We start from the raw sequence: 12974 nt of genomic DNA, 5'->3' as shown, positions 1-12974 counted from the left end.
TTTCAAACATTACCCTGAGTAGTCAGATGACTTTTTCAAACATTATCCTGAGTAGTTAGATGACTTTCATATTACACCTTCATCATTCTTTGTTTCCTTTTATGTACATGTATAAATATAAAGAAAGAAATCCAAATGAGACCATTCAAGCTTGGAAAGAAAATGATTACAACATCTATATATATACTGTCTGATGCGTACACAAAACCTATACCACCAGATTACACAATATTAATCATATTTATTACATACTTACTATAGATATGTGATTTTTGTATATGCGATACGACACAACTGCTCTAACTAATATCAGCCCTCGCCGTATCACACCCAAAAACAGGTATCAAACCCCAAACCCGTTTCCGCCCTCTTCCTATCACCAACAACGTCGTTCTGAACCTTAACAACAGTTCAAATATGGCTGATGCTGAAAAACGTCGACGAATGGCAGGGTTGCCAACTCCCACGGCGTGAGACAAAAACTCACGCAAAAACGTCCTTACTCACACTGAAACAATCCTCACGCCACGTGAGGTATAAATCTCACGCATTCGAAAATATTCTCCCTCTATCCCACGCGAAGCCATAAATCGGCAATTTTTAGCTTGGGTCGTACAAAGGGGAATAACTCTTATTGCAACGTTGTGCTTTGGAAGTGAGCTGACGAGAGGTGTCGCTTTACATCCGGTGGAAACGAATGTAATATATCGTAAGGTGAGTTGTTTTCACAATCGTCTGGTGGATAATTATACCGAACTACTCGGTAGTGAAGCGGACATAAAACCTATCAATCAATCAATCAAGTTGTTTTCACTCGTAAACTAAATATTGATCGTACCTATCGCACAGAAAAAGAAAGTTTTAAATAATATCGTCGTGTATTAGGAGATTGTTTTTAGGCCCTGCCTTCACAAATATTAAGAGAAAACGATTCTTGAATCACGAACAGACAGCCGCTGATGGCTGATGAAAAGTTCGAAGTTATTTTTTGCAGTAAAGTGGCGTATATGATTTCACACACCAGAGACTTGTAGTAATAAACAATTTTAATCTGATGCGATGAAAAAATAACGTGATCGGATTTTGCAAACGTGGTATAAATGCTAAGGGTCTTACTGTTATTTGTTGCTTAGAATAGTAGCCAGAAGTAATTGTAAAAAAAATTTCACTGTCAAATTATCATATTTTCATGTTATGAACTTTTTCATGTTACTATGGTAAAGTTCTTACTTTTGATATGAACTGTTTTTTAAACAGGTCATGGAAATACAGAAAAAAGACTGCTACCTGTTCTAGGCAAGGGTGGAATCGTTACAAGAAAGGCCTTTGATTATATGATGTGTTGCATTTCTGATGTCAGTTTTTTTTGTGTAATAAATAAAAATCTTTTATATATCTGCAAAAAATGTTTTGTTTTATTTTCCTACAAAGATCTTGAAGTGAAAATATCAACAATGCAGATGTTATAGTAGTCAGAGAAAGCCAGGATTTGTTTGATACATTTGTAAATGTTATCTTAATTAACACCCAAAACGACGTTACGCCGCGACGCCGTCAAAAGTCTCACACATTGAAAAACCCAGTGGAGGGAGATCTCCCACACTGGACTCCTAAGAGGTTGGCAACCCTGGAATGGGGGAGCGAACATTGGAGTCTCTTGCCAATAGCATTTGGACAGCGATTCAGATTAAATTAGGGAAACTTTGACATTGAATCAAAATCACTTCAAATGTAACAAATATATTCTAATCGAGTTATTGTTGTGTTTATGGTTAGCACTTCATGAATATTTCGTTTTTCAATATTTCAAAAGAAAAATAGATCATAAGATAGTAGATCTATCCCTATTTTATTAGTAAGTATGTAATAAACAGAATAAAACACCTCTTTTTCCATATCACACCCTGGATATTGGAGTCTTGGGTGTGATATGGAAAAAGGCATGTATTATTCTCTATATATCACCATTTTACACAAAATATACAATACACATAGGAGATCTCTTAGAAGCAAAGCATGGTCAGTTAAATTCTCTTATAGATTACAAATGTTTAACTTCAGGATTTTTCTATTTATAAAACAGGACGTAAAAATACAGTTTGTTTCAAATAATACGTTTCGAAGGTATTTTAAAAATAAAGCTCATATAATTTTCTCAATTAACAGTTGACAAATCTTTAAGTCTAAATACTAAGTACCTCATTCCACTGACCCTGGTTTGACTAACAGTATATGACTATGAGACATGTAAATGAACAATGACCAGTATATATGTGTAACACCTATCTCTGTGGTGTTTTACCTGCTGGGGTACTGTAATCTCCTTCATCCTCCACTATCTCTGCATAGTCTGATATCCCTGGTAAAACACACAAATACCAGCTAGAAAACATACATGAAATCATAGTTTGATATCCCTGGTAAAACAAACAAATACTAGCTAGAAAACATACATGAAATCAGAGTAATTTTAAAATGATAAGCTTTCAGGATGATTGAACCACAAAGACAAAATACACTTAAATATTCTATATTTTCAAACAACACAATATTAATCTGTTTGAGGTCACCTGCCCAACAACACAGGTTTTCTCCGGGTACTTTGGTTTCCTCCTACATTAACACTCTCTGCACAATTCCATCTGGGCCAACAAGAGTGACTTATGAAAGTTGAAACAAGTGGCCCAGACAGACTGTATCGCTCACCTGTTTCTTTTGTTACATGAAACTGACATATAGGTAACTTCAGACCAAATTTGGTAACTAGAACACAAGACATTTTAACATCTTTTAAACGTTTCTTCAGATATTGTTGTTTGAAATTTCTCAAATTTTAATTTTAAACCACGTTGAACTTCGACTCCGACTAGCAATTAAAATTGACATTTGACCTCATCACTGTAATAAAGAAAACGATTCACAGCTGGTCTACATAACATATCCAACTCAAAGTATCATGACTCTAGACCAAATGCTTCTTAGGATATTGTTGTTTGAAGTTTTTAATATATTTGACCCCTTTGACCTTGAAACTAGGTCAAGGTCATTTTAATGAGGAAACTTTCTAGCACTCTATCCCAGGTACCTACTGGCCAAATTTCATGACCGTTGGCCTTATGGAACTTGAGAAGAAGATTGTTAAGGCTTTTAACCCATGTTTACGTTTGACAACGACTAGCCATGAACTTGATCTTTGACCTCATTACTGTAACAAAGAAAAAATATTCGCACTGCTGGTCTACATAACATACTCAAGATCATGACTCTAGTCCAAATGGTTCTTAGGATAATGTTGTTCGAAGTTTTTAACATATTTGACCCCTGTGACCTTGTAAGTAGGTTAAGATCATTTTAATGAGGAAACTTTATAGCACTCTATCCCAGGTACCTACTGGCAAAGTATTATGACCGTTGGCCTTATGGAACTTGAGAAGAAGATTGTTAAGGCGTTTAACCTATGTTGACATTTGACCCCACTAGCATTTAAAGTTGATTTTTGACCGCATCACTATAATTAAGGAAACAGTTCGCACTGCTGATCTACATAGTCTATTTTTTGACAAGCAGGCTCAGGTACTGTACACCTATACTACAGAGACAGACACCTATACTACAGAGACAGTTGACAAGTAGGCTCTAGTTCTGTACACCTATACTACAGAGACAGTTGACAAGCAGGCTCAGGTACTGTACACCTATACTACAGAGACAGTTGACAAGTAGGCTCTAGTTCTGTACACCTATACTACAGAGACAGTTGACAAGCAGGCTCTGGTACTGTACACCTATACTACAGAGACCGTTGACAAGTAGGCTCTAGTTCTGTACACCTATACTACAGAGACAGTTGACAAGCAGGCTCTAGTACTGTACACCTATACTACAGAGACAGTTGACAAGCAGGCTCTGGTACTGTACACCTATACTACAGAGACAGTTGACAAGTAGACTCTAGTTCTGTACACCTATACTACAGAGACAGTTGACAAGCAGGCTCTAGTTCTGTACACCTATACTACAGAGACAGTTGACAAGCAGGCTCTAGTTCTGTACACCTATACTACAGAGACAGTTGACAAGCAGGCTCTGGTACTGTACACCTATACTACAGAGACAGTTGACAAGTAGACTCTAGTTCTGTACACCTATACTACAGAGACAGTTGACAAGCAGGCTCTAGTTCTGTACACCTATACTACAGAGACAGTTGACAAGCAGGCTCTGGTACTGTACACCTATACTACAGAGACAGTTGACAAGTAGGCTCTAGTTCTGTACACCTATACTACAGAGACAGTTGACAAGCAGGCTCTAGTACTGTACACCTATACTACAGAGACAGTTGACAAGCAGGCTCTGGTACTGTACACCTATACTACAGAGACAGTTGACAAGTAGACTCTAGTTCTGTACACCTATACTACAGAGACAGTTGACAAGCAGGCTCTGGTACTGTACACCTATACTACAGAGACAGTTGACAAGCAGGCTCTAGTACTGTACATCTGTACTACAGAGACAGTTCACAAGCATATATTTGTATTTGCAACTAGAACACTGAAAGGTCTGTAAGGGCCCCATCTTGTGGTAATATATCCCACATAATCATCAAGAAGGAATCTACCCATTTAGCAGAGCTTGATGTTTGACATTTGGACTTCAAAAAGAATCGCAAGGAAGCAAAATATACATTTCACATGTACTTTGATGTGAGTTCTGTTTCCTTCCACCTCCATATTTGCTGGGCTAACAGAAATGTAAATACCGATGCAATACTCATTTGTTAGCTTTGATCTGTTTTATTTCACCTTGAATACCTCCCCCATCAAGAGCCAGGGTCAAAGTCAGAGATCCACTTCGTCTTTGACCTTTGGACATAAATGACCTTGACCTTTAACCCAGTGACCCTGATCTTTAGTCAGTTGACTTATTCTTTAATTCCAACCAACTTCGCTTCCTAATATCATAACAAAATATTCATCAGTGAAAAATACAAAACTTGACCTTGACCTTGAACCATTGGACCAAGTAACCTTGACCTCCGGTCGGTTGACTCCTTGTTTAATTCTGACCAACATTGCTTCAGTGTCATAACAAAATGTTCATAAGTGAAAAGATACAAAATTTGACCTTTACCTTTGACCCAGTGATTTTGACCTTTGGTTAGTTGACTCTTTGTTTAATACCAACCAACTTTGCTTCATAATGTCATAAAATGCTCATTAGTGAAAAGATACAAAATTTGACCTTTGACCCAGTGACATGGACCGCTGATACGATGACCTTGACCTTTGGTCAGATGACTCTTTGTTTAATTCTGATCGTCTTTGCTTCATCATGTCATACAAAATGTTCATCAGTGAAAATATGCAAAATTTGACCTTGATCTTGAACCTAATGACCTTGACCTTTGACCTTGACATTTTAACTCAGTGCGTCTCTTTGTTTAATTCGGACCAACTTTGCTTCATAATGTCATAAAAAAAAGTTCATCAGTGAAAATTTGCAAAATTTGACTTTGACCATTGAACGTAATGACCGAGACCTTTGTCCTTAACTTAGAATGCTTTTGATCAAATTAAGACATAATCCTGTCATTCGTACAGAAGAATAAGGATTTCAAAGCTATTTTTTCTATTTTCCTTTGTTGGCCCCACCCCTCTACCCCCCAGGGGGTTCAAATAAACCATTTTTACAAAATTCATTCCTCTTCCAAATATGATGCTTCTGTTCAAATTTGGTCAAAATAAGAAGAACGATATGAAAGCTATTCCTCTATATCCCTTATTGGGCCCCATCTCTCTGCCCCAAGGGGGTCAGACCCACTGTTTATATAAAATAAATTCCCCTTCACCAAAGGGTGCTTCATCCCAAATTTGGACAAAATCCTGTCATTCCTAAAGGTGAAGAAGGATTTTGAAGAATTTGCAATCACCCCAGGGGGAGTCAATCCACCATTTATTCCCAACCTCAAATTCCCCTATTGGGCCCCATAACTCTGCACTCAAAGGGGCCACACCCTCCATTTATACAAATCTTGTTTTCCCTTCACTCAAAGATGCTCCAGGTGAAATGTGGATGAAATCCATCAAATGGTACAGAGGAAAAAGGATTTTGAAGACTTAAACCTCAAGTTCCCCTATTGGGCCCCACAACTCTTCACCAAGAGGGACAATACCCTCCATTTAAACAAAATTTAGTCCCCTTTGTCAAAGGATACTCCAGGTCAAATGTGGATAAAATCCCTCCTATGGTACAGAAGGAGAAGGATTTTAATGATTTTAACCTCAAATTCCCCTTTTGTGCCCTGCCTCTCTGCATCCAGAGGGGCCACAGTGCAGAGGGGCCACATCTAATGTTTATACAAAACAAGAGGCCCGGAGGGCCTGTATCGCTCACCTGGTCACCAAAGCAATCATGGCAAAATATTCTCCGAGTGAGATTAAGGGAATATGCCAGACCCCAAGGCCAATCCTTGTAGCATATCTGTATTAGATTTTTCATGCCCAGCAATTTTATGTATGGTAATGGGGTGGGGATCTCAACTGTTTCCAAGCTGTGACTAACAAACTAGGTCCCTAGGGGTTCGGTCAGACCCATGGGGCTATTCTGATATCCTGACTGCATTCATCTTTTTATGCCCAGCATTTGTATATATAGTTTTGAGGTGGAGATCTCGACAGTTTTAAAGTTATGGCCCAGGGACTATGTCTCCAAGGGTGGGGCCAGACCCTGTGGCCATCCTGGAAGCAAATGTGCATTCTTCTCTTTATACTTAGCAATTGTATACCATGGTTATATGGTGGGGATCTCAACCATTTCCAAGTAATACACTTTTTTTGGCCCCAACCCTTAGCCCGAGGGGTCAGCCCCACCATTTGTACAATTTTGTATCCCTGTCTCCCATGAATGCTTCCAACCAAATATGATCAATATCCATGGCATAGTTCTACAGAAGAAGTCGTTTATAGCAATATAGTCAAATTGCCCCCTTTTTGGCCCCGCCCTCAGCCCCCTGGAGGTCAGCCCCACCATTTGTATAATTATGAATCCCCACCACCTAGGGATGCTTCCAGTCAAATATGGTTGATATCCACTTCTTAGTTTCAGAGAAGAAGTCGCTTAAAGCAATATAGCCAAATTGACTCCTTTTGGCCCCGCCCCTCAGCCCCCTGGAGGTCAGCCCCATCATTTGTACAATTATGAATCCCCACCACCTAGGGATGCTTCCAGTCAAATATGGTTGATATCCACTTCTTAGTTTCAGAGAAGAAGTCGCTTAAAGCAATATAGCCAAATTGACTCCTTTTGGCCCCGCTCTCAGCACCCTGGGGGGTCAGCCCAACCATTTGTACAATTTTGAATCCCCACCACCTAGGGATGCTTCCAGTCAAATATGGTTGATATCCATGGCATAGTTCTACAGAAGAAGTCGTTTGTAGCAATATAGCCAAATTGCCCCCTTTTTGCCCCGCCCCTCAGCCCCCTGGGGGGTCAGCCCAACCATTTGTACAATTTTGAATCCCCACCACCTAGGGATGCTTCCAGTCAAATATGGTTGATATCCATGGCATAGTTCTACAGAAGAAGTCGTTTGTAGCAATATAGCCAAATTGCACCATTTTGGCCCCGCCCCTCAGCCCCCTGGGGGGTCAGTCCAAAAATTTGTACAATTTTGAATTTCCACCACCTAGGGATGCTTCCAATCAAATATGGTTGATATCCATCTCTCAGTTCCAGAGAAGAAGTCGCTGAAAGCAGTTTAGCTAAATTGTCCCCTTTTTGCCCCACCCCTCAGCCCCATCATTTGTACAATTTTGAATCCCCCCCACCTAGGGATGCTTCCAGTCATATATGGTTGATATCCACTTCTTAGTTCCAGAGAAGAAGTTGCTTAAAGCAATATTGCCAAATTGACCCCTTTTTGCCCCGCCCCTCAGCCCCCTGGGGGGTCAGCCCAGTCATTTGTACAATTTTGAATCCCCACCCCCTAGGGATGCTTCCAGTCAAATTTAGTTGAATTCCAATCAGTGGTTAAGAAGAAGAATTCGTTTCAAGAAATTGTTGACGTACGGACGAAGGATGCAACAGTATGGCATAAGCTCACCTTGGTCCTTTGGACCAAGATTCATAAGAACCTATTAAAAGATTTAAACATATGACGCGTGTGACTTTGAATGTCGAACAAGGACATTAGGTTGAACAGAGTTTAAAGTCTTCCAACCCAGCATGCTTTTGGCAAAATATCATAACCATGGATCTATTGGTTATACAGAACCAGTCATTTAAAGATTTAAACATATATTGACCACCGTGAGCTTGAATATGGGCGAAAGTCATTCATTTTGACAAAGTTGGTAGCCCTTCATCCCAGCCTGTTAATGACCAAATATCATCACCCTTGGCCTTTGGCTAATTTAGAAGAAGTCGTTTAAAGGTTTTAAACATATTTGACCCCTGTGACCTTGAAAATAGTTGAAGGTCATTTATTTGAACAAACTTGGTAGCCCTTCATCCTAGTTTACTTCTGGCCAAATATCATCACCCTAGGCCTTTTGGTTATTAAGAAGAAGTTGTTTAAAGGTTTTAAACATAATTGACCCCTGTGACCTTGAATATATGTAAAGGTCATTCATTTGAACAAACTTGATAGCCCTTCATCCCAGCATGCTACTAACCAAAAATCATCACTCTGGGCAATTTGGTTATTCAGAAGAAGTTGTTTAAAGTTTTTAACATATTTGACCCCTGTGACCTTGAAAATAGTTGAAAGTCATTAATTTGAACAAACTTGGTTGCCCTTCATCCTAGGTAGCTTCTGGCTAAATATCATCACCCTAGGCCTTTTGGTTATTAAGAAGAAGTTGTTTAAAGTGAAATATTGACGACGGACGGACGGACGGACGGACGACGGACGCTGCACCATGGCATAAGCTCACTTGGCCCTTCAAATTAGTCCCCTTGGCCCAAGGATGCTCCAGACTAAATTAGGATAAAATCCCTTTATCCCTACGAAAGAAGAAGGCATTTCAAGATTTTACCTCTATTCCTCTATTGAACCCCGTCCCTCTGCCTCCAGGGGGGCCACATTGGTTATATAAAATTGAGAGTCCTTTGCCCAAGGATGTTCCAGACCAAATTTGGATAAAATCCCTTAATCTGTATGGTAGAAAAAGGATTTTAAAGGTTTACCTCTTTTTCCCTATTTGGCCCCACCCCTCACCCCCAGGAGGGCCACAGCCATTGTTTATACAAAATTGAGTCCCCTTGGCCTAAGGTTGCTCCAGGTCAAATTTTGTCCAAATCTACCTGGCTGTTCAAGACAAGTTGCGTTTTAAAGGAAAAGTTTACGGACGGATGGACAGATGTACGGACGGACGAAGGACGACGGACGCTGCGGTATGGCATGAGCTCACCATGTGCAGTATGGCATAAGCTCACCATGGCCCTCCAGCTAAAAATAATATCTGGATACACAAATTCAGGTGATAGCTATCATATCTTGAAATTTTCGTTGAAATCAGTCCCTAACTTTAGAAGTTGTCCAGACAAAAAGTTTCAGGATTTTATCAACAAAGGGCCATAACTTCTTAAAAATGGTCAGAATGAGAAAAAAATACCTGGATGCACAACTTCAGGTGTTAGTTATCATATCTGGAAATATTTGTTGAAATTGGTCAGTTACTTTAGAAGGAGTTGTCCGTACAAACTTTTTCTATGGACGGATGGACAGACAGAAAGATGGACAGACAAGCTTATTCCAGTATATCCCCCTAACTTGGTTGTGGGGGGTATAATAATAAGTAATCCATCAAGGTTATTCCCTTATACTTACGTTCATTGGAACCATTATTGTGAGATGATTTCCCATGAGTTCCTGTCTTCTCAAATCTGTCAATAAATTCAAATAAGTGTATTCAAAGTGATGTAATTGTTTACATTTCATCACTTGAGATTATCAAGGGTTGAACATGGAAACCCCAGGAGATTATTTTTACTACATATACCTTCAATTTAACATTGTCCTTGATGTGATAAAATATTACTCTGATGTAAAAGTATTTAAACATCATTATCAAAAGAGTTCAATTTCAGAAGATAGATTTACACAAAAAATAGAACACTAACCCAAATAAGAACTTCAACACAGATTCCATGTAAATATGTCTGCTATTCCTGTGATATACTTGGGGTCCCAGCAGGCATGTACACCTATCATATATTTATTACTGAGGGCTGCTAGCTTCAACTTGTGGCCAGGGTCACAACACATTAATTAGCAATGACTAACAACACACAGTAGATCCTACCTCCCTCTAAACCCCCAGTGTTTTAAGATGCAAAACAGGAAGCTGCTTCTATGTACAAGTAAGAAAGTTATGTTGATCTCCAACAAAAGGTCAAAGTCATAATATGACTAATTCATCTCATGTAAGTTAACTTAAAAGATGTTATATGCATTTCTTTTTTTCAAGAAACATATTCAAGTTTAACAATATTTAACACTAACAAATGGTAACTGCCTGACATGAACTGCTATGCCCTTTTCAGCTGCCGGATTATTGAGACACATTACCTGCTCATTTTGGCTACAAGTATGTTATAATGTAATTAAAAACACATGTTTCTATTTATACCATTCTGGTATGAGGAGTCACTTACCCAAGGAAAGGCAATCTGGGAATATTTTCACCTGAAACATACAGATCAATTATTATAAAGTGAGTCTAAGACAGAATTACAAGAAAGGAAATAGTAACAGGATAATTGTCAGATTAGACATACACACTGCTAAAACTGCTACTCACACTCCACACCTTAATCAATAAATATATCACTGCTTCTTTACCAACTGTTATGCCTGTAAAATGTATCTCTTAATTAAATGTTTTTTATTTATATTTTATAAAATATATAAATTATATACATATTTATACATTTTTGTTAAAAAAAGGTCATGAGATTTCATGTTGTGTTTTGATACCAGTTTAATAATGTTCACAGCATTGACAGCTTACAAGAGAGATTACAGCTAAATTTAGGACAATATCAGTATTATGTTTCATGAGTTGAATACTATCAAATCTAGTCTCTGTATAGTTAATGGTGTGTCCAGCCTGTCATGGCAGGGATTTGTGTGTGTGTGTGTGTGTGTGTGTGTGTGTGGGGGGGGGTAATTTTAATTTTCACTGTATGTAGGATTCTTGATTATCTGACATCTGACCAGTGTAAACTATTTTCTTAAAATAACAATCCCAGTTCGTTAAGCTGACAAGGGACAGAACATTGAATCTGGAGTACTGTATCTTTGTTAAGTTGACAAGAATTTTAAAGGTTTTACCTCTATTATGCCCTTGGCCAAAAGATACTCCAGACCAAATTGGGATGAAATCCCTTAATCCCTACGGTAGAGGAAGGATTTCAAAGGTTTTACCTATTTCCCCTATTGGGCGCCGCCCCTCTGCCACCAGGGGGTCAAAACCCACTGTTTATACAAATTTGAGTCCCTTGGCCCAAGAATGCTCCAGGCCAAATTGAGATGAAATCCCTTAATACCGGTGGTAGAAGAAGGACTTTAAATGTTTCACCTCTATTTCCCATATTTGGCCCCACCCATCTGCCCCCAGTGGGGCCACATCCATTCCTGTTTTTAACAAGAGGTCCAGGGGCCTCAATAGCTCACATGGTATTTTATTTTCAATTCAAAACCTGCTGAGATTTTTTATTTTTTTTCTTTACTTCCCCTTTTGGGCCTCACATCCACCCTTCTGCCCTGAAGGGGGGGGCAAAGTCTCAATTTATACAATTTTTACAAATTGATTTTTTTTTTAACCCTTAGCATGCTTCAGGCCACATTTAGTTAAAATATCTTCATTTGTACCGAAAGAGAAAGCTTTTACTCTATTTCTCCCCGCCCCTCTGCTCCCGGGGGGGGGGGGGGGGGGCACACCCTCGTTTTTTTTAACAAAATTGAGGCCCTTTGTCCTAGGATGATCTTGAAAAAATTTGGTCAAAATCTTTCTATTGGTTCAGAAGCAGATTTTGAAGATTTACTTTTGTTAACCTTATTTCGCCTTGTCACTCTGCCCCCTGGTGGGCCATTCCCCCATCTGTTTATACAAATTGAGAACTCGTTGGCCAATGATATTCCACACCAAATTTGGTAAAAATCCATTAACCGTTAAGGACTAGTAGCGGTTTAAAGGAAAAAGTAGAAGGAAGATGGACAGTCAATGGACGCTGCGTCCTGACAAAAGCTCTAACAACTGTATAACATATTTTCATTTTCTCAAAAGAAACTGTTATTTAATTGTTGACGTTATAATCTTTCAGAGCATGCTTTTCTAATAATAACACCCAAACAAATTAATCTTAAATAGTTCTACTAGAAAGAGTTGATAGATGAATTTCTGATTAAATATGAAACAACAAGAATGCTATCTAATCCATTATATCATGCATATGAATATGCTACAAACTTAAGGATGTACTCTTCTGAGGTTTCAACCACGTTCAAGTCTCGTTTTGATCTGGTGTAACAGGTTTTTGTAATATTTAACAAATTATGATCAAGTTTATTAGCAAACACGCATCTGAAAAATATGTCAAACAAGAGGCCCATGGGCCTTAACGGTCACCTGATATATTTATACAGAGAGTTGATTTTGTTTTTAACATGAACAGAAATATTATTCAAAGTGACAAAAAAACAATAAAACCACCTTATTCAATATCTAGCATACAGATTTCAGACTAAAAAGGATTTGAAACTAGCACCTCTGATTCTAAACAAGGAAAATGAAGAAATTTTAGCACACTGACTCCTTTGAGCCCCACCCTACAGCCCTTGGGGGTAGGGCTGGCTCAAAATTTTCAAAGTATCAAACTGTCAATTCAAGGTTATAATTCCAATCAAGTTATTAACATGTAATATTCAAAGTATCATTTGCCATTATAAACCATAATAAATTTTG

The 12974-nt window shown here is 38.6% G+C and overlaps 1 protein-coding gene and 1 long non-coding RNA gene across 9 annotated transcripts in view; one reads left to right on the top strand and one right to left on the bottom strand.

The window, feature by feature from the left end:
- The window catches only part of LOC110443300 (focal adhesion kinase 1-like), a 175113-nt gene that overhangs the window by 62924 nt on the left and 99215 nt on the right, over window positions 1–12974 (bottom strand). For all 8 annotated transcript variants that reach the window (XM_021487482.1, XM_021487499.1, XM_021487448.1 and 5 more), the window contains 3 exons: window positions 10663–10693; window positions 9836–9891; window positions 2303–2359 (listed from right to left, as the gene is read on the bottom strand). In XM_021487482.1, the coding sequence (XP_021343157.1) occupies window positions 2303–2359; window positions 9836–9891; window positions 10663–10693 (144 nt within the window). The remainder of the gene's footprint in view (window positions 1–2302; window positions 2360–9835; window positions 9892–10662; window positions 10694–12974) is intronic.
- Window positions 7–1400, top strand: LOC110443339. Its single transcript, XR_002462099.1, has 2 exons — window positions 7–714; window positions 1258–1400. It is a non-coding gene; the product is annotated as an uncharacterized LOC110443339 (long non-coding RNA).

The sequence above is a fragment of the Mizuhopecten yessoensis genome, unplaced genomic scaffold (assembly GCF_002113885.1).
Source record: "Mizuhopecten yessoensis strain PY_sf001 unplaced genomic scaffold, ASM211388v2 scaffold1957, whole genome shotgun sequence".
NCBI lineage: Eukaryota > Metazoa > Mollusca > Bivalvia > Pectinida > Pectinidae > Mizuhopecten > Mizuhopecten yessoensis.
The sequence above is the reverse complement of the archived record's forward strand: the minus strand, read 5'-3'. Positions and strand labels throughout refer to the sequence as shown.